Source organism: Erithacus rubecula (genome assembly GCF_903797595.1).
Source record: "Erithacus rubecula genome assembly, chromosome: 18".
NCBI lineage: Eukaryota > Metazoa > Chordata > Aves > Passeriformes > Muscicapidae > Erithacus > Erithacus rubecula.
The window spans coordinates 5,646,627-5,668,282 of NC_136670.1; the positions used below are offsets into that span (position 1 = coordinate 5,646,627).

Genomic DNA, 21,656 nt, shown 5'->3' on the forward strand with positions numbered 1-21,656 from the left:
GAGTTCTTCCCTCCATTTGAGTCTGGGGTCTGTTTGCAGTAGGTTGTCAATTAGTTATAAGTACATATTATATTATTGGATTTTCACAAATATGAAAATGAGTGCTATATGTATAATGTCAGGAAACTTTTCTGTATGAATATAGTTCATTTTAGTTCTGGTATTAACAAATCTTAGACGTAGTGTGACAAATACTTTTTTTTTCTTGGACATATATATATATATATATATATATATATATATGACATATATATAACATGTTAATGTAAAAAGCTTTTATTCATGTTACTAACTCAGAGAGTGTTTAAAAAAATAATCAGGAAATTCTCCACATTCTTGGATTATTGGTGACACACCAGAACTCCAGGAAAGGATTTATTGATCTTCCATTATCAGGGAGTACCGACATTGATTTACAGGTTGGGGGAGGATGATTTCAAATAATGCATGAAGGTCTATGAATATGCAACATGTTGATGCATTATAAAAGTGTTTTCCGAGTCAGTGTGTGCTCTTGGCTCAAGCACCCAGACGTAAGAACCTTTTAGCTTTATTTTCTTTGTCTTCTATTTGTCTTTTTAATTAAACCTTTTAAAATTTACCAAGTAAACCACGTTTTTCACAGTAGCCAACGCTCTCGGTACAGATAGTGAAAATATTTTTTTGGCTTTTGGGTGCTTAGCACATGCACAGTCACATCATTTCAGCTACTGACCAGCGACTGCAAACCCTGCAAGTGTGACTCAGTCCCCCATTCCATCTGAGGGGCTCGGTGGCAGTGTGACACGGCAAGGTACAGCGCCAGACAGCGTGGCACGGTGTGACACGGCACGGCTCTGCAGACAGAGCCGGGACAGGCCGCGACATATCGCGACAGGGCCCGGCCCGGCCGCAGCCCCTGCGCTTCCCGGCTGCGGCCCCTTTAAGGCGCGCTGGCCAATCAGCGCAGCCCACATCCCCGCCAGAGGCCGCCCCCGAGGCCCGCCGGGAGGCCCGTACCATTCCCAGCACCCGGGGGGAGTCGCTTCTACCCGTGGCTGGCGGCCCCGCCTGCTGCCTCGCCCGCCCCGCTCCCTTCATTCCCGTTCACAGTATCTCGGTTGTTGCGGCGGGCTGCAGTGGAGCTGCGGGACCCTCATAACGCGTCGTCCCTCTCACCCCCCCATGGCGTGATGGCGCGTGCCGGGCGGGGCGGGGCGTGTGGCGGAAGCGGCGCCGTGGCGCGGGAGGGGGCGGCATCATGGCGGCGCCGGGTGAGGCGCGGGCGGCTGGGGTCGGTGTGGGTACCGCGGGGATGGGGAGACGCGGGGTAACGCGTTCATCTCTCGGCAGGCCCGAGGCTGCGTCTGCAGGCGGCGTTCAGCTTCCTGCTTCTCCTTGCCGGCGCCCAGGCCCTTGTCCCCAGCCATCGGCTCGCTGCCCGCGACCTGGCGCGGCTGCGGGCGGCGCTGGAGCGGCCCTTCAGCGACGTGCGGGCCGCCTACTACTCCATCGTGGGGCTCAGCAGCCTCGGCGTGCGGGTGGCGGACGAAAAGGTGAGCGGGTGAGCGCTGCCCGAAGGCGCTTTGCTGTCTGAGGGGCTGCATGGCACTGAAAGACGAATTATTGATAGGAGTTTATAGAGAACTCCGCTTGGGCAAGGCGGTGTGGGAAATGTAAAACGTACGTGCGTTATATCCTTAGCAAATACAGTAAATCCAATGGTATGGGCGGCTCTGGTGTGTTATTTGGATACATTGCTTCTCTGTCCGGGCAGTAACGGGGCCCTGGCTCGCTCACACTCGCTGCCTGTCAGTGGCTTCAGGGCTGGCTCCTGCCCGGCCCGCTGGGATGTTACTGTGCATATCCATTTATTTATTTATTCATTTATTTAACTGCCTTGTGCACGAGTTCTCTGCCTGGGGCACATTTGTGCACTGTGCTGTTAAAGAGAGTTCCCATTAGTTTGTTTCAGTTCAAGTACTGAAATTCAAGCAGTGCTATTTTTATATATAATTAATTATATAATTTTGAGGCTGGCAGTATCAACATAATTCTTACTGTGCTGTGTGTCTAAGCATTTCTAGTTTAAATATTGCAGGTTGTGCTTTTAACAGCCTCCTTACATAGGCACCTGCTCACATACATGTGGATATTTACCTGTGCTTGTGAGCTGTAAATATAAATTTGTTCCTTGCTCATAGCCTCATCCAGTACAGAGGTTCTAAACCCTTTGGTCCTGGTTTCTCTTTGAGTGCTGCACATCAGCCATTAACTGTGAGGCTCCTGAAGATGGGGTTGATTTTGGTGCAGCCTTTGCTGTGGCCACTTGCTGGTCATCTGTGGGCTACACTGGGAATTGCTGCTTTCCTTTGTGTCATTGTGGCTGGATTTCTTATTTTTTATCAGTTCCTAGTTCTGGCAGTGATAGCACAGCCTTTGCTTCCGCAGGGAAACAGAATTTATTTATTGAGGTTTGTGGTGAGACTTTTTTCTGCACAGTGTACCTGTTCACAGGGTGGGGCTATTTAAAAGGTAGAGGTAGTAAAAATCATAGCTAGGTATAACACTTGAGCATGTCTTGTGGAATGACCCACCCTTGAGATGTCTGTGTGCCCTGATAAGCTCCCTTTGAGGCTGAGCAGTGCCAGCTCCCTCAGCCTTCCCTCCTCAGGGTGCCCCAGTCCCTCATCACTTTCCCAGCTCTCCATATGTGCTTGTCTGTCTTGAGCTGGGGATCCCAGCACTCCAGAAGTGCCTGAGCAGGGCTGAGTGGAGGGGCAGGATCCCATCCCTGACCTGCTGGCAGTGCTCTTCCCAGTGCACCCCAGGGTGCCACTGGCCTACCTGGCCCCCAGGACACTCTGCCTGCTCATGGACAGCTTGTTGTGCCAGGACCCCCAGGCTCATCTCCTGCAAGGCTATCCCATTGGTTAAACATGATTTGGCTACTGCTCATCACCTGCTTTTCTTCCACATGTTTTGAGATGAGAGTCAGGATGAGTTGCTCCAACACCACTCCACAGCTGGAGGTGATGCTGACTGACCTGTGGTTCCCAGTCTCCTTTTCCTTGCCCTTTGTGGAGACTGAAGTGACACTGGCTTTGCTCCAGTCCTCAGGCACATCCTGTTTTCCAGGAGCTTCCAAAGATGATGGAGAATGGCTTAGCAATAACAATTGCCAGCTCCCAGAGCACTTTTGGCTGCATCCATTGGGGCCCTTGGATTTGAGGGTGCCAGGTTTGATTAAGTGATCTCTAATCTGATCCTCCTCAGCCAGGAGAAAGTCTGGGAATATTCCTAGACAATGCAATTCTTTCCTGCTTGTAAAGGCCTGTGCTCCACATATTCAAAGTCCTGTGATTTATGTCTGAGCAGTTAAATTCTTGATTACTTTCTGGTGAAACTGCATCTCAGTGATCCATCTATCCAGCTGTCAGTTAATATAAATTAACAAGCAATCCCTTTGCTTACCTTTATGCTGTATCTGCTTGCCCCACTTTTCTCTCTGCACTCTTGGAAATTCTGTATTTTTATCCATTAATGATGATGTGATATACAGCTAGAAATGAAGCTCACCTGCAGAATTTCTGTTCATCTGTTCTCTGTCCTGGAAGATTTTCCCTAGTAAATATATCTGTTAGACTTTAATTTTGATAGGCTTTATAATTATACTCATTTTAAGTTTGAATTATAGTTGCAGTAGAGCTTATGTGAAAATTCCTTATGTCTTTTAAGAGGAACCACCCTTGTTTCTGTGCAACACTTGGCAGAGTAGGATCTGGGGGCTATAAAATACACACTGTTCATGGATTTGTCTTAGAGTATCATTTAAATCTGCTCTCAGTGGTTGAAGTTCTGTTTCTCCACAGGCTGCATGCAAGTTCATCAAATCTCATGTGGACTCCAGCAGTGTTGAATCCCTCTTTTATGCTGCCCAGGCCATGCAGGTCCTGTCAGGCTGTGAGGTGAGTGTGGAGCCCTGAGTTCTGCAGACAGATATTAGCAAGGAAATACTTGCCTTGGTATTTTTCTTGAATTTGTTGTATGCATAACTTGTACTTTCATTTAGTGGATTATTCTCTGTTGTGCCTTAGGTAAATAAATACTTGGACATTCTCTACACAAGGCAAAGTATAAATATATAACACAAGTATTTGATCCGGGGTAATTCTGAAAGGATTAATTTTTTTAACAATGTTTTTAAATTAAACACTAAGATGGCTAAGAAAAAAGGCAGAACATTTTGTTAGAATTCTCAGGACTGTGTCAGTTAGAAACTCTTTGTGTGGCTGACAGACTGGGTGTTGGAACACTGCTGGCTACAGCTGCAGACCACCCTTGCTGAGCTGGGGTGGGTTATCCAAGCCCTATTTTTCATCAGTACCCCTGGCTACTACACAGTGGTGTGATGCCACATGAAAAGCAGTACCAGCTTACCAGGATACATCTGAATCATGGATTATCCTGACTAATTGATGCTGGACAGCAAAACTTAGGGACTTAATTAAACTAAAAGGTAATGTGTGGTAAATGGATTTTTCCCTGAAGTTTGTAGTAGTTCACTAGTCTAATGTTGCTCCAGGAAGGAATCAGTGCTGGTTTGAAGGCCCTGTGAACCACTGTGTTCCCTGTGCTTTTCCTCAGGTCACCATTTCAAATGAGACCAGGGAGCTGCTGCTGGCAGCTGTCAGTGAGGATTCCTCAGTCACCCAGATCTTCCACGCCGTTGGTGCCCTGAGTGGCTTTGGCCTCCCTTTGGCATCCCAGGAAGCCCTGAGTGCTCTGACTGCTCGTCTCAGCAAGGAGGAGAGTGTGCTGGCGTGAGTCTCAAACAGGAAGGATTCATGTCTTTATCCTGCAGGCAGCTGGCTTTGCAGTTAATGATTATTTTAATGCCTAATATTTGTCATACGGATGTAGTAGAGTAGATGCCGTGTTTTCATTTAATGTATTTGTCCAGTTTATTGTTGTTCCTCAGGGGGAAGGCAATACATGTTTTGGGGCTATTTTAAATACATGTTTTGAGGCTATTTTAGTATGATTTTGTAAATTAACTTAAATATTCAGTCTAGTTCAATGGTTAGTAAAGGGATGATATCACAAAAAAGCCTCTTTAAAGGATTGACACATAATTTATACATTATAACCAACCATGATTCTGTATCATTTATGATTGCAGCAGACTTAATGTTCTTTCTCAGCCTTGTTTGTAGCTTGGGGTGCCTGCACTGTGAGCTGGAAAATGTGCCAGCAAGCTGAAGAAATCTTGGCATTTATCTCCAAAAAAAATTCGTTTCACTGTGAAACAAGAGAACAGAGTATCCCTTAAAGGCTGAGGAAGAAAGGGAAACTTTAAAACTTGCTTTGTTGACTAAAGAAGTGAATTCCTGGAAGCCTCAGTAGCAAGTTTTGGATCTGTGCTCTGCAGGGATCAGTTTGTTCTCTGCCTTTGAGTTTATCAGTTCCTTGCAGTGCTGATGCAGCTAAAGTGACATTCTGTAATGAATGCTGAGTTCACACTGAATCACTTCAGATTCATTCTCTTGAGTGAACTGAAGGCAGGAACAGCTGTTTTACACTTCATTCAGAATAGAAAATGCACTTGCTTTGATTTAAATGATGTTTGGCTTTTAAGAGAGGAATAATCATACACTTGTTTGGTTTTGTTTGTTCTTGTTTAAGAACCATCCAGGCTTTGGAGACTGCATCTTACCTGTCCCAGCAGGCAGATCTAAGTAGCATTGTTGAGGAGATTGAGGTAGGAACACACTGTGCTCTCTAATTATTCAGAAATTTGCTAGATTGCTTTAGAACTAAAAGATGTGAAAAACAAAATGAAAAACCAGCCTGGCTAATTGTCTGCCTGTATGATGTGGCTTGGCTTTCAAGCAGATAATTCCTTGGACTTTTATCTGTTTCACAATGGACTGAAACAGAAAATCTTGTCATTTACATATAATTAATTCCCCTAAAGCCTAGAGGATTTTCTTTCTTCCTGTTTCCAAACAACTATTACAAAATGTATCATTGATCCCATACAGATAACTCAGCTGTTAGGCCTGTAACCAAGAATTAACTTCTGTGGATCCACTGGAATGCAATTTATATTTTAATAACTCTTTCTGTCAGGATCTTGTTGCTCGCTTGGATGACCTGGGTGGAGTTTACCTGCAGTTTGAAGAAGGAATTGAGACTACTGCCCTGTTTGTTGCTGCTGCCTATAAGCTGTCAGACCATGTGGGTACAGAGCCAGCAATAAAGGAGGTCAGTACCTGCCCTTTCCTTCCTTGCACACTCCAGCTCCCAGAAAGGATCTGCTCAGTCCCTGTGGTGCCTGGCCTGGTGTAACTGGGTAGAATTTCTACTGGAGAAAGTATTGAGCACACTCAGTGAAAAGGGACATTGTGGAGGGAATGCTAGGAAACAGAATCTAAGAGGAAATTCCAACTTAAAGATCACAGGCTGGATTTGTTGTGTCTTTTCCTTTTTCAAGTGTACAGAAGGAAATTGCAAGTGAAGCTTAGTTTTTCTTTGTTTATTGAGACAAGGCATTGAAAAAAACCCTTGTTTCAGAGTTTGTTCTGGTATTTGGCACTTGTGTAGCACTTTCCAGCATTTCAAAGTGTTTTGCAGATGTTATTTATCTGTGAGGAAATGCAGGCACCCCAGTTTGAGGTGCCCAAAAGACACAAATGAACAGATGAAAAAGCTTGTTGTCTAAGATGAAAGACTGCTGGAAAATTCATTTTATCTTGATTAAGCTAGAAATCATTACTGCAAGCTGTCCACTTAATATTTTTTTCCTACAAGTTGATGGAGTTAGATGTACTTTGGAGTGAGAATGGCAGCTCCCTGAAGCACAAGTTAAAGTGGCAGGGTTAAGACCAGTGTGAGACATCTGAGTTCAGTCCTGGCTGTTTTCCACATTGCTGCCAAACAAACTAATGAAAAGTAATTTTGATGTCATTGTTAAGGTGGTGATTCTTCCACGTGAAATTGAAACTGTCAGATGCTTAAAAAAAAAGATCAGTTAAGGGAAATGGTTTAGTTGTTTTCAGAATTGTGCTGTCAAGAGTGCTGCTCTTGGGGCAAAAAGCTTTATCTCTGGTGAATGGTGAGAGTGCCTTTGGAATGCCACAAAACTGTCTTTAAAAATAGCATGTATTTGAAAAAAATACTCCCTGATTTTTTCCTCCTACAATTTCAATGAGTGTCAGTTGCTCATTAGGGTTTGGAGCAGTGCCATGCCTTCCACAGACATGAAAAGCACTGCAGGATTTGCACTGTACAGGATTTTTGTAGAATTTGTCTGGATGCTTTCTCTACTTGTGATGTTGTTTGGTGTTCACTGGTACAAGCAGAAGAGTGAAAATTTGAGATGCAGTGAATTTCATTTAAAAGTGTTCTTTGCAGGTCACTAAGTTCTATCCTTATTGCTTCATTTGGGATTGTCTTTGATTGTACTCATTCTCATAAGAATTTAGCCTGAAATCCTTGGTTTGGATCAAAGTACAGGTGGCCAATCTGTTTTCCAGCCTAGCAGGGAGTGATGGAAGAAGCTGAATAATGACTGGTAATGAATAATCTGCAGAGAGTGGTGCAGGTGCCCTAACCCTACTGAGTCAGCCTGCAAAATCAGCTGGGGGGATGCTGTCCCACTCCTACTTTGGAGAGAACAAATTAGCTTTGGCACATCCCAAAGGCAGAGCTGGCCCTGTGCTCCTGGTGGTACTGCTTTAAAGCTAATCCTCTTAGCTTGGGGACACTGCTGAGCCTGAGGGGATAAGCCTGCATGGGCCTAGACTGGCTCCTTCCAGAGCCATTGGGATGCTTTGCTCCAAGGCCTTCCTGGCCTGGCAGGTAGCCAGGATGTCAAGCCTGGTCCTGCTCCACTCTATTGTGCAGCTCTTGTAGCCAAATTGTCTTTTTGCAGCCACATGCAGTCTGGGTAGCTGAGCTGATGACAACTTTTTATTCTGAAACACATCATTTGCAGAGGTGGATCTGTATTCTGCTTTTCCAAGTTCTTGAGACAGTTCCAGCCATTGTGGTTGGAGCCTCCCAGCCAAGAATAAGAATGCACATGAATTCCAAAGGTAGATAATTTTGGGTTGCCTCATAATTTGAACTGTTTTTAAAGCAGATGGAAAATTAAACAGTCTTTTATGAATGATGTTTTCATTAATAACATAACACTGAGCCAGTTTGCAATGTTGTGGGAAGCTGCTGGTGCTTATACATGGTTGGCTTTTCCTCTTTCAGGATCAAGTTATCCAGCTGATGAATGCAATTTTTAGCAAGAAGAACTTTGAGACACTCTCAGAGGCCTTCAGCGTTGCTCGTGCTGCAGGTTCCTTGTCCCAGAACCGTTTCCACTTGCCCATCATTGTTGTTCCTGATGGGCCTGCAGCTGTGTCTCATCACCAGCCTGTGCTCAGGGTAAGGCTTAGCTCCAAACCCTGGCTCAGTCTGTGCTATTGTAGCTCTGGGCTGACTGGAGGTGTCAGCTGGTGTCTTTCAGCTCTGTGACTCAGGCCCCAGCAGATCTGGGGTTTTAGTTCTCATGGTGTGGCAGTCAGCTCTTCACCTTGCCTGTTGTGTCAGAAAGAGCAGGGGAGTGTGGGATGCTGAGCAGGGGAGAGCTCTGGGTGTGTAACACTGAAGGGTTCTGAGTTGTCTGTGCTCCTGCATTCCTTCTGGGATGAGTCTCACAGAAATGCTGGTTTTTCTCTTGTAGCTGCAAGTGACCAATGTTATGTCCCAGATACTGACTCAAGTTTCTGTAAAGCTTGACCAAGCCAAGTCTGTGTCCAGCAAAGCCACTGTCCTTCAACAGCTACCATTTACTCTCTCTGGGTAAGAAAATAAGATTATTTTTAGAGTAAAGCAAACAGGTGTTATTTAAGCAATGTTGAAGTTACTTTTCCTTTAGCGTTTTTCACTAGAGAAATGTTTCTGTAATAGAAAACTCAAAATGCCATGGTTATGTTTTGTTAGAGTGACTGGTCACATTTGGTGGTGATGGTGAATTTCTGCTGGTTTTTCTTTTGACTGGGAGTGGGAAATTCTAATGTTCTTTTGACTTTGGTCAGCTTTGAAGAGTTCTTTTTCTGCAGCACTTAGCAATATTAGTTTTGTACTGTGTTTATTTATCTGTTCAATGTAGCATACTTGGAGGCTTCTTAACACCTTGGTGTTTCTTGTTACAGAGATTTCTTTGAATTGAACTTCATGAATGTGAAACCTGCTAGTGGATATTATGATTTTTCTATCAGTGTAGATGGAGATAAGAGATTTATTGCTAACAAAGTGGAGGTGAGTGTGCTCTTTGATGCCCCTATTCACTGAAACAGCTTTTTATTTATACTTGTGAAGGATGTTGCCAGTTGTATGGAATTTTTATCACATGCTTTTCCATAATGCATTGGATTTTGACTCAGGATTATGGCCAGTAACCAGATTAATACATGATCAAAAGGGATTTGTGTAAATTTCAAACCTGTCTTATCACTTAGATGCTGATCTGACAGCATATGAACAAAGGGTAACAGTGGAAGTGTTTATATGGCAGCCCTAAGTCGATATGCTGAAATGATTAGAGTTAGTTCTTCAGAGCATTCCAGAGTTGAGCCCATAAATCTCAAGGCTTGGCTGTCAGTTGTCTGGGGAGGTTTGCTTGATGTGTGGAAGCTGAGCATTTGTTGTCTGTATAAGCTCTAGAGCCCTAGAAGAGTCAAGGGGTTCTTTTGGCACTTCCAAACTGTGTATGTGGTGAAGATTTTGTAGTGGAGAAGCAGTCACCAAAGCAGATGAAGTCTTCTTTTCATGCATGCACAGCATTTTAGGTGGCAAAAGCTGTTGGACCACATCTTTCTGAAGAGCAGTTTTATATAAACATTTGGAGTTCTCCTTTTCTCAAGTTTGTTAGAGTGAGAGGAATGTGACCTCTTTGACTGTTCATGTATCACCTCAGTGTCAACAGCTGAGAATGCTCTTCTCTAAAGAGGCCCATTGCCAGGGTTAATTTTTGCCCTCAATCACCTATTTAAGGAAACAATTAGCATTTCAAGTCTTCCAACATATTTAGCTTGGAGTGGAGGAAGACACAACTGCTGACCTTTACTCTGAGTATCAAATTGACTCTGTCAGTGGAGCAGTAATGGCACTGGGGGTGTCAGAAGGGGCTGGATTGTCCTACTTAAGCTGGGGCTGGCACAGGGAGGCACCAGCAGGAATGTATTAGTGCCTGCAGCTTTGTGGGAACGCTGCTAATAAGACACATTGTTATGGGGGAGGACTGCTGGGGAGCTGCTTTTTTCCTTACTGTTATTAGCATTAATTGTCCTTAATGCACCATCGTTTTGACAGTAATGAGCTAAACCAGTGGGTTATTACTAGGGCAGAGACTACATTTCCTGGCATTAAAATATTTGAGAGATGTTTGTGTACTGTGCAGTTGGAGGGGCTGTGTGCAGCAGCTCTGAGTTGCCTCCACACAACTTTTTTTTAAATTAATATTTCATTAGTCCATCTTTCTTTGTCCCTGTCTTGGAACAAATTAAGGCTTTGCTAAAGTTAGCCTGAATCATCTGCATGTCAATGGATCTGTTTTTAGGGGTAGCCTCTCTCTTAAATTATGTTTTTTATTGTAAAGGAACTGCCAAGATGATTGTGTTTGAAGTCTGGCCTGAATAGTTTAGTTAATGTTTTTGCATATTTTTCCTGCAGGTTCTCTGTGAATTATTATTTGAGCAGAGAGTGTGGGACTGGTTCACATGAGCAAACCTGTAATAACAAATTGTAGTATAAGATGAAAAATATCTTGGCAGTGAAACTTCAGTTCTCTAGGGGAGCATTTGTAGGCTGTGAGAACAAATGTGCTAATTAAAAACTACAGACTGCAGTAACTGCTTATGTTTGAGAGAAGAATTGAAATCAGTCAAACCCAGTCGGCTCAGTGCCTGAATGGGCTGTGGTTTGGGGCTGGGGAAAGAGCAGGAAATCATTTCTCTGCTTGGGGTTTATACTGCACTTAGCACAGAGGAATGTGATAAATGGCAGGCCCTTATTGGCTGCCCTGCACTAAGGGATAAATGCTGTAACTCTGAAGGAAAGCTTGCTGGACAAAGTGCAGGTGTGCAGGAATGCTTTGGCATTTACCTGCTGCTAATGAAATCAGCAGAAACCTGTTGGGCTTTAGGAGCCAAGAGAGGCAGAACTGCTGCTGTCCAGAGACCTCTTGTCTCAAATTGCTGACCAGAAAGAAGGACATATGCACAGGCAGTGTGAAGTTGTATCATATGTGATGTAATCTTTAATAGCTAATTTCTGCTAGTTCAAAAGGAAAGCTAGTTGGGCTGTTCCATTAAAAACAGCTCTCTCAAGGACAGCTAGTTCCAGCCTGCCTGAGAAATTGGTGTCTGCAGGGAGGAAGGGAATGGCTCAGGGTCAGTCACTAGTGCTGGAGCTTTGCCAGAAGGTGATTGGTGTAGATCCTTCTGTGCAGACTAGGCTCTGACTTGGGCTTAGTCATAAAATCCTCTTTGGGGAAGAGGGACAGAAGAGCTAAAGCATCTGCAGTGAACTTGACCATAATTGGTATATATAGAGTGCTCTGAAGAATTTTCTATTGTGTTTTGTTGCAGCTGAAAGTCAAAGTTTCCACAGAAGTGGGGATTACTAATGTAGATCTTTCTACTGTGGATAAAGATCAGAGCATTGCACCAAAAACAACCAGGTAAAGCAGCATGGGGTGTGTGATCTTGGAAGGGCAGCCCTGACTCTGAACTAGAGCCTTGATTTCTCTGAGCACTAGGCCTTCTCTTGGAAGATGATCTCAGTTCTGTCTGGTTTTTTCCTCCTAGGGTAGCTTACCCAGCCAAAGCCAAGGGCTCATTCACTGCTGACAGCCATCAGAACTTTGCTCTATCCTTCCAGCTGATAGATGTGAACAGTGGAGCTGAACTCACCCCTCACCAGGTTAGCACAATTTTTGTCATTGCTGTGTTACCAGGATGTTCCATCATGAAATATCTGAGGTGACAGTTGCTCTTGAAAAGATTTGATAGGTTTTGAGAAGCCTTATGTTTCTGACATGTACTGTGCAGATCACTGATCTCACTAGATGGAAGATTCACTTCATTTGTTTTGTCTGTCTTTTAAATGAAGCCTCTCCTGGCTCTGGTATTGTGTTGTATTTAACTCCACAGATTGAGTGCACATATAGCCTGCACTGTAAAAGCACATTTCTGATATTTTTTTAATGTAGATTGCTGGCTGAAAATTCCTTGAATGTTATAATCTTCCTTGCAGACTTTTGTTCGACTTCACAACCAGAAGACTGGCCAGGAGGTGGTGTTTGTTGCAGAACCAGACAGCAAGAATGTGTACAAATTTGAACTGGATACCTCTGAAAGAAAGACAGAATTTGATTCTGCCTCTGGGACCTACACTCTTTACCTGATCATTGGAGATGCCACTCTGGAAAATCCAATTCTTTGGAATGTGGTATGTAGCTGGAAGTGGGGTGATGTGGTTTTGTCATTACTGACAGTCTAGCAGGAGAGCATGGTACAGGCTTGGAAGCAAAAAGCTCAAATGTTTTGTTATTTTTAGTGAAACAGAATCCTTTTGTCCATTTATGGGCTCTGAGGTTTGCTGTTCATTGCAAGTTTTAAATAAACATCAAAGCAAGACAGAAATTAACATTAATTCCATGGTGTGATGGTACAGAAACTTTAGAAGGTTTATGGATTTGATTGCAATTTCACAGCAGGTTCTCAAGGTTTAACCTCTGTTCTTTCTCTGCTGGAAATAAGTCAAATTCTCAATGATGGGGATTGACATTACTGCCCCTGTTTAGGAGAAGTTACTTCTTAAAAAATCAGGTGTCTTTTTATCAACTTCCTTTAAAAATATGTAAATTGTAGATTGTCAAATAAGGAAATAGAGCACAGTAATGGAATAGGTTTTATACATTTAGATCTAAATGCATGAAGCTGCATGATTTTATTTCAGGCTGATGTTGTGATCACATTCCCAGAAGAGGATGCACCATCTACAGTCCAGTCCAAGAACCTCTTTGTTCCCAAACCTGAAATCCAGGTACAGTCAAGATTATATGTGGAAATAAGGACTTAGTGTTATGTGTTCTCATCATAATTTATTTTTAAGTAATGTAATTAAAGGAAGACTAGAGTCACTGCTTCATGGAAAGAAATTTGTTGGAGTTCTCTGGTGTATGACTAAAAAATCTGTGGGTTCTCCCTATGAGAGAGCAAGTGGTATCAGTGGAGAGACTCAAACATGAAAATTTGGCCAGATAAGCACTACAGAAAGGTCTCTGTTTCATTCCAGCCATCTGGGCTGATGTCAAGCTAACAAATGCTTCTGTGAGTGCAAGGAAAAGTTAACTGTGCAAGAAATCATATGTGCAGAGACTGGAATAGGCACTGCTTTAAAGAGTCAGCCTTTGCCTTAAGAGGAGTGGCTCTCATCCATGGGAACCCCTGAGAACAGCACCAGGGCTGCAGCTGATCACCTGGGGAGCAGAGGAGCTGCTCTCTTGGAGCACTTCTCCTCATGAGTTGGTTTTGTTTGTTTGCAGCACCTCTTCAGGGAGCCTGAGAAGAGGCCTCCCACAGTGGTCTCCAACACTTTCACAGCCCTGGTTCTCTCCCCACTGCTTCTGCTGCTCATCTTGGTGAGTAAACTGGGTCACAGAAGAACAGCACTTCTCCCCACCCAGTCCAGAGTCACTTAAAAAATTGGACAGCTCAACTTCTTGCTGAAACTCTTGGTTGCTTGTGACTGGCACAGCAGTGCTGGAGTCACATCTAGCAGATGTCAGTGCAGAGCATTGGTCTGGTTTGGTTTTTTGAGATTATAGTCAAAGCAGAATAACACTGCTGCCAAGTTAAAGTAGGTGGATGAGTTTCTTCAGTGTGCTTCATCTAAAAATGGTGTATAACAGTGGGCAGATTGATGTTAGACTTCCACAGGAAAAAGGCAGTTATTGTGCCTGACATGTAATAAATCCATCACAAAATCTGTGTAACTTAATCCTATCAGATTGAATTCCCATTTATGGACATTAGTGTCTGTAGTTGAAACATCCACTGCTGCTCACTGTACCATCAGGTCAGTGCTTTGAACTTAGTGCAATAAAAAAATCTCACTGAGACAAGTTAAATTATTCCTTATTTAGAAGATTAAACTGATTCCAACAGTAATTTCCCATTAGCCAGCCTCAGTGAAAGCTGGCATTCAGGCAGTCATGTCCACTGGTCTATAGAGTTCACAATATACAAGCTGATGACACTTTAATGAAAAAACTCACTGTTGCTGGTCCTCTTTTCCACCCTTCATGCTCTTATCTTTTGTAGTCAAAAACTAAAAGTGATGCTATGAGCAAATTTCTTGTATCTATAGCTGTTCTTTGGATGAGTTCAAAATGAGAGCATGACCCTTTTTTATTTTTTAATGGAAATTAATTCAACTGGGTAGAAATAGCAATGTCTGTTTCTTTTTCACTTTTTAAATTTGGAGCAGTCCTCTCACATCAGTTTAAGATATTTGAGGAACTGCATTAGGGCAGTCAGAAGTAGCAGGAGAAATTCCCACTAAAGGAGCTCAACAATGCTTTGCCTTTAGCAAAATTACTACTATCTCCTCTTACAGATATAAACAAGTGCTTCTGTAGAGAATACACTGGATTCACTGAATATCTTAAACAAGTTTGAAAGATGTTGAAGCTTAAAATTAAAGCTTGTGTTTACAAGGCTGTTTAACTCCAGTTTTGTTTCTTTTCCTTTTTAGTGGATCAAGATAGGTGCCAACATCTCCAACTTCAGCTTTGCTCCCAGCACCATTGTTTTTCACATGGGACATGCTGGTAAGTGTCAGAGGCTTTCTGCTGTGTTTGACCTCCTCACCTGGGAGTTACAGATGAGAGCCTCTGCTTAATGGGCTCGTGGTCTATTAACTCTAATGACATAACAGCATAACATTTGTTCTCTTGTTTCCATCTGCCTTCCTGCTTTTCATGATTGTTAATATGGTGATAAACCTGTTTTGGCCATCAGCTTATAACAGCTGTCATTATCCAGGCCCCTCTCTCACTCCATTTATCTGTACTTAATAGAACTTCTTATTTCCAGAGGTCACACTTTCTTAATTGCATGTTTATCCTCTGAGAGCAGGGAGGTTCTGTGGGGATTGAGACCTGCAGGACTCTCAATAGTGAAAGACTATGTCTTTTCTTTAAAGCTCTTCCCTTAAAAGCACTTCTGTTTTTTTTGGCTAAAAAAAAAAATTTCATCTATTTTATTGTGTCTTTGGTTACACAGTTATTTATTGTCTTGGTAGAATTTCAAAAACATAGCAGGTTGGGAGAACTTGAATCTATTGATTTGCAAATGTCACTATGTTTTTCAGTCCAAGTCAGTTTCCTTGGATGCTTTATAAAGCTGTAAGCCCTTCCAGATGTGTGAGGTTAATAACCCCTATTGAAATCCAGAGTATCCTCCTCTTTTTAATAGCCCTTAATGTCTATAATATGTCCATAATTCTGCCACAGGAGAGTTGGTTGCAAGCTGTCAGTGTCACATTTTCTTTCCAGAATGGGGACCCAGATGTCTTCATTCCCTGGCAGTAATGTGTGGTCTTTAAAGCTGCCATTCAGAGCTTCAGAGATGAGATAGGAACCAAATGCTTAGGCCAGGCAGTGCAGTTGTTCTGAGGATGACAAATGGTTGATCTTTGAAATGCAGTTTAAGCCATGGTCTCTCTCTTTTTTTTTTCTTTTTTTTTCTTTTTTTTTTTTTTTTCCCAGCAATGTTGGGACTCATGTATGTCTACTGGACACAGCTCAACATGTTCCAGACTCTGAAGTACCTGGCCATTTTGGGTGGCATCACATTCCTGGCAGGCAACAGGATGCTGGCTCAGAAAGCAGTGAAGAGGTAAGAGGGGGACAGAGCTTCATCATCAGTGGGGAGGAGGTCCTAGGGTGCTGCTGTGTGCCAGTGACCCCTGCTTTGGGCTCTTGGACTGGTGTGTGGGACTGGGCTGCTCAGCCCCACTTCCCTGCCTCTTGAGCTGGGCAGGACAGTGAGGGGCTGTCCCCAGGGTTCAGCTCCTGCAGAGAGAATTGGCCACGTGGTGTGTGCTGAAGGAAGCTCTTAGAGTAGTGTTAGATTATGGAAGCCACTGTAAGTGTAGGAGAGGCCCTAAATGTAGGACAGGCCACTCTATTTGGGAGCTCTGCTTGTGATAAAGGATTTAAAGAGGAGGGAGGTAAGGTGGGAGTAAATTACTGCTGTGTTCCTCTAGCTAAGGGGAGATTGTAGAGAAAAGGGAAGCAGCTGCTTTTCAGCCATGCAGCTACAGATGAGAGGCAACAAACTAGCAAACCAAATTCTGCTAGGTATTAGGGATACAGCATTCCTTTCTGTGCTGCACTGGATTCATCCTGCACACTTGTCTTCTGCCACACAGCCTCTCCTGACTGCCCTGGTGTGGGCAGCCAGCAGTTTGCTGACCCAAACTGCCAGTGCAGTGCCTTGGTTAGAGGTTACAGCATTCCCTCTTCTTCACTTCTGCCACACACAGTTTCCATGAGACTTAAGCTTTTGTACTAATGTAGAATTTGACTTTGACAGTGATTTTACTGACCTGCTTTGCTGTCACACCTGTGCTTTCCTTACTTTCCCCTTTTTGGATGCCTACCTGCTAGATACCTCTGGGGTCTCACCTTTTTGATTACACTCTATTAAAACTAGGACAAGAGCCATAAAAATATACCATAATATAATTTTCAAGAGGGTTGCAGTAATTTGTTTTCTTTAAAACATCCCTACATTTGTGGCTGTGTCAAGGAGGTGATTAATGTAATTAACTATTTTCATGCTGTCCTCCCAGCCTTGCTCCCTCAGATGTCCAGCCCTCTGCACTGTGGCATTTTATTGTGTTAGTAACTTCCTATGGAAGTTTTGTTGCCCCTGGGGCTGTGATGTCTTTTAATAATGTTTCCTTTTCCCATTGAAAGAGTAATGAGACATTGTTATTGAGTGCAGATTGCCTTGGATACAGATTTGGGGGAAAATAATACAATGAAGCAAATTTCTAAGTATCTTTGCTCAACCAGGGCTTCTGTTAGCACATAAATGCAGGTGGTTGGTTCCTGCTTCAAACCACTGCAGGAGGTGTCCGTGTGCTTTTTCACTGTAAATGACACGGAGCTGCAACTACAATGGCAAATTTGAAAGTAAAACTTCTCTCTGAGGCTAAAGTTAAACCCTTTGTACACGACTTTAAAGTTCAAAAAGCCATCTTCTTGTGAAGGCACTGCCTGCCTGTCTCAGGTGCTGAAGTGCAGTGACAATTAACCAGATTGCACTTTGAGGCAAAGCTGTGGAGGCCAGCAGCAGGAGAGGGGAGGGGGCTGCCTGTACAAACCATCCTGTTACACAAGTTACCAGAAGGCCTGGTTTTGCTTTTTTGCATTTCTGTCACTGGTTCCTGACAGGGCTGCTCTCTTCCTCGCTGTCTTCTCTGAACCTGTCTCCTCTCTCCTTTTGGCAGGATCGCTGCAGAGCAGAGCAGTAGGTTGGCAAAGTATAGAACGCTGCGGTAAAGGGGGTTTGCTAGTGACCAGCTCCTCAGGAAGTAAGGGCCTTTTTGGATTTTGCCTTCCCCTGGGCATGTTCCTGTTGCATTTCACCTCATCACTCACTCCTTTCCGAAATATATGTGAGCTGAAGCTGCTTACCCCAACGTTGCTTGCTGGGCTTTAAATCAGTCCTTGGGTGTCCTGGCTGCAGCTGGGTTGGTATATTAGCAGTACATGTTCTCTGAGATTAAATTGCATTTGTGTGATTTCCTTAATTGTCTGAAGTCTGTATGGTGATGTGTGCACATGTAAATATGCTGTTGTGGGCATCAAGCAGCTCTCAGGTGATGAAATAAAAGAATATTATTGCTCCTATAAATAATTAGTAATATTGGCTGGAGTAGACCATGATGAAAGTGGCTGATACTGGGGCTGGCTGTTCTCACCCTGCTGCTGGTAGTCTCTGTCCTCACCTGCAGTTTTCTGGCTGTTCACTCTGCCTGCTGAATTACATCCTCATTTGGTGTGGTGAGAGCTCTGTGCAGCAGAGCCAGGTCAGCACCACCTCTCTCAGCTGAGAACACAGCCCAGTCTGGGGTCACCCTCCCATTACACTGGACTGGTGCTGCTGGCTCAGGCAGCAGTACCAGCCCCCTCCATTCCATACAGTCTGTGCTGGGTCTCCTTTACCATTTGCCAGGAGAAAGCCCTTTTCCTTTCATTCCAAGAAGTAAGGTCCCAGTTTGCTCTGTGTGCAGTGGTGTAGGAGGCAGGACTGCCCAGTTCTGAGTGTTTGTGCATGGGGGCTTCATTCCTCATTCAGTGCCCTGGTTTGTTGTGGGGAAGAGGGAGAGTTTCTGAGATGGGTCCTGTGATGACACACATCACTGTACAATGTGCTGCACAGGTACATCTGAGCACCTGCTTCCTCTCACATCCTTAGTCAGTGCTCCAGGCACGTGGGGAGCTGAATGGAGCTCAGGTTTTGTGGTGCAAATCAAAACCAGCACTGGGAGGTTGTGCCACACAAACGATGTGGGCTGTGGTGATATCTTCTCTCTGTAGATCAGGGAATGTGTAGGATGGTTGCATGGAAATTACCTGTGGAAAATTTGGCAGCACCTTTTTGCTGTCTTGTCTCTCTCTGTAGTGTTTAGAGGTACTTGAGCACAGAACAACCAAGTTACTGGAGAGGAACTGGAGGTGGCTGTCACTTGTCCTTTTAAGTGACTGCTGTGTTTGTTGTTTAGGCTCCTGGATGCTTCTCTCTAATATCAGTTTAGACCAGTGGTTTGCAGCTTTTTAGTGGCCTATTACCAAGTGCCTCTAAGTGTGTTCTCCACAGCCTGCATGTTTCCTGTTTCTCAGGCTGGTTTTTTAACCCCTTCATTCCTTATGGGCTGTAAGTAATCCTAGAGGATTATGGATCATGATTTGGGTTGAAAGGGATCTTATTCCAGCCCCAGTGCCATAGGCAGGGACACTGAACACTAGACCAGGTTGCTTAGGGCCACATCCACCCTGGCCTGTAACAAATTCCACAGATGAGGCATCAACAGCTTCTCTGGGCAGCCTGTGCTAGTGTCTCACCACATTCTGAGTTAAAAACTTCTTTCTAACACCTAATCTATATCTGCCTTCTTTCAGTTTAGAACCACTGCCCCATCTGTCTGTATAAAACATCCCTCTCACTCCTTTTCATAAATCCCCTTCAAGTCCTGCATGGCCACAGTGGGACCTCCCTGGGGCCTTCTCCAGGCTGAGCATCCCCAACTCCCTCAACCTTGCCTCAGAGCAGAGGGGTTCCAGCTCTCAGAACATGTCTGTAGCCCTAAGATCTTACAAATAACTTAATATCCACAAACCCTCAGGTAGATTTTGCTGCCATGTGCAGTCACAAGCATTTTTCCTCCTTGCTGAGTTTCCTGAAGCCCCAGCTGTGTCAGTTAGGAGTGTCATGCTGTGTGTCCCTGTGTCTGGCATCATGGAAGACAAAAGGACTCAAAGTTGGGTTTGTGCTAACCCTGCTTGATATTTTGGGGGATATGAAGATGTTTGTGTTAGCATGGACCAACAATTCCCAGCAGATGGATCAGCCCTGTTAAGGTACTTGGAAGCTTTGCCTTTGGACTTGTTTTTTTTTGTTGTTTTTGTTTTTTTGTTCAGTTTTGTAATTTCATAGGCACATTCATCCCTTTTGCACCAGAAATTAATCTTCATTTTCTCTCATGCTGCTCGAATTCCACCCTCCATTCCAGAGCAGTAGTGGTTTATCACTCAAATAAGCTGCTTTGGGGAAGTTTGCCCAACAAGCTTCTTTTCAGAGAGAATGGGGGATCTGGGGACACTTGTACTGTACAGCTAAGTGCTTTGTTGCCTAGAAGAGTTAAATTGTTTTGATTTTTCTTTCCAGGACACACTAGTACCAGAAGAATGGGAAAAAATGTGGAAAAACAAAGCAAATGCCTTCAGAACAGAAGTGAGTAAATAACTGAAAGACCAGAAGAAGAAGGCAGAAGATAATTCTTTTTTTATATATTAAGTCAAAAGGGTGCCAGTTAAACTGTTTTTTAAATCTTTATTTTCATCATTGTGTTCATGCTACTGGAGTGCTTTTCATATGAATCTGGAAAATGTTTTGTTCCCTGGATCCTTCCCCCTTCTCCCAGGACATTTAAATTTCCTTTTGAGAAAAAGGAAGAAGAAAATACAAATCTGCTTTTCCCCAGATGCCTTTTCCTCATCCAAAAGATTTGTGAATAAAGAGGAAAGAATGGTCCTGAGTGTTGTGTTCTGGCTGTCTCAGAGGTGGGGATTGGAAGCTGGGTTCACATGAGAATGAAAAGAGCTTTTTCTGGTGGCTGATTTTGTGTGTGAGTCATTGCTAAGTGTGAAGTTTCCTGTTCTTTCATGTCCTTTCCCTGGGGGCTGTTAACTGGGGGTCTCCCCTCCTGCCTGTCCCTTGGCTGAGGCTGTGGCTGCTCTCTGCACTGTCTGGTTTTGCCTCTGCAGGCTGTGCCAGGCCCTTGAGGGGACCCAGCTGTGGTGCTGCTGTGCCTGGCTGGGTCTGACCTGGCAGCTTTGGGGGTCCTGTGGGGGCTTCACTTTCTTCCCAGCCTCTGCCAGTAACCTTCTCACTCCAAACACGATTTTGGTGGAGGTTGTTGCCTCTGGTTTTCTGTGAACCCAAAAGCCAGGTGTCTGCTGCTTGCCATGGGCCATGTTGGAGTTAAACTCTAATTTCCCACCTAATTAGTCCCTTCAGTGCTGAGGCAGCAGATTTGGGTGTTACTGAAGGACTCACAGATAATAATAACCAAAGGCCTAAATCTCCTCCTGATGAGCAACTTCCACATGGAAAATTTAACTGTTGCTCCCTCCCCTGCTCCTGTTCATCCTGTGTCAAGAGTAGTTGCTTTAAAGGCCTTTTGGCAAAGGAACCTTATCAAATGTCTTCTGGAAATCCAGGAAAATTACATCAGCAAGCAAGCATGTGGATAAAGGGTGTGGAGCTGAATCCTCCAAAGCATTTCACATGTGTGAGACATGACCCCACTTTATTAAATCCACCTAGTCTCTTCCCCATGTTCTTACTCACACTTAGCTCACTGTTCCTGCTCTTTGTAGCAGTTCCTACCTGCTTGTTCAGTGTAAACATTAGCATGGTCCCACTGAGATTTAATGAACTTCTTTGACCTCCTCTGCACTCTTTCAAACACCAGATCTCAGGCTGCATTCAAGTCCTCTGGGACTGAAGGAGTTTCAGACAAGAAATAATAAGCTCCTATTCATAGTAATTTACCCTGAAATGTTTTTTTCAGCCTCATATTTTCTTACTGCTCACTTAGCTGCTTTGTTTTGCAACTAATTCCTTCTGCTGATGCTTTGTGCTAGAGCAGAACTTTCCCTGTGCCTGTAGAGCTGCAGCAAGTTATCCAAGGAGAGCACAGATGCAAAAGGAAAACCATGGAGTTTCCCTGTGAAGTATCTCCTCTAAGCTCTGTGTGTTGCTCTTGATTTTTCTACTTCCTTGGGTATGCATTTGGAAAGATTGTTTTTATTA

The 21,656-nt window shown here is 43.9% G+C and overlaps 1 protein-coding gene across 2 annotated transcripts; it reads left to right on the forward strand.

Annotated features, from left to right (window-relative positions):
* The first annotated feature begins 1,164 nt into the window (after positions 1-1,164).
* RPN2 (ribophorin II) lies at positions 1,165-20,376 on the forward strand. Of its 2 annotated transcripts, XM_079321809.1 has the most exons (18): positions 1,165-1,253; positions 1,333-1,535; positions 3,852-3,947; positions 4,627-4,802; positions 5,665-5,740; positions 6,112-6,246; positions 8,245-8,421; positions 8,720-8,838; positions 9,192-9,297; positions 11,628-11,719; positions 11,847-11,961; positions 12,295-12,489; positions 13,000-13,086; positions 13,589-13,684; positions 14,800-14,875; positions 15,815-15,944; positions 17,566-17,649; positions 20,007-20,376. In XM_079321809.1, exons 1-17 carry the CDS (start codon positions 1,241-1,243, stop codon positions 17,615-17,617), a joined length of 1,944 nt encoding a protein of 647 aa, XP_079177935.1. In that variant the 5' UTR covers positions 1,165-1,240; the 3' UTR covers positions 17,618-17,649; positions 20,007-20,376. The 2 variants fall into 2 exon arrangements, with proteins under 2 accessions (XP_079177935.1, XP_079177936.1); XM_079321810.1 differs by lacking the exon at positions 17,566-17,649.
* Positions 20,377-21,656: the final 1,280 nt, after the last annotated feature.

Coding starts and splice junctions, on each gene's coding strand:
- RPN2 (XM_079321809.1), top strand. Junction 6,247..8,244: donor CAGAGCCAGCAATAAAGGAG/GTCAGTACCTGC, acceptor TTCCTCTTTCAG/GATCAAGTTATCCAGCTGAT. Junction 13,685..14,799: donor TGCTTCTGCTGCTCATCTTG/GTGAGTAAACTG, acceptor TTTCCTTTTTAG/TGGATCAAGATAGGTGCCAA.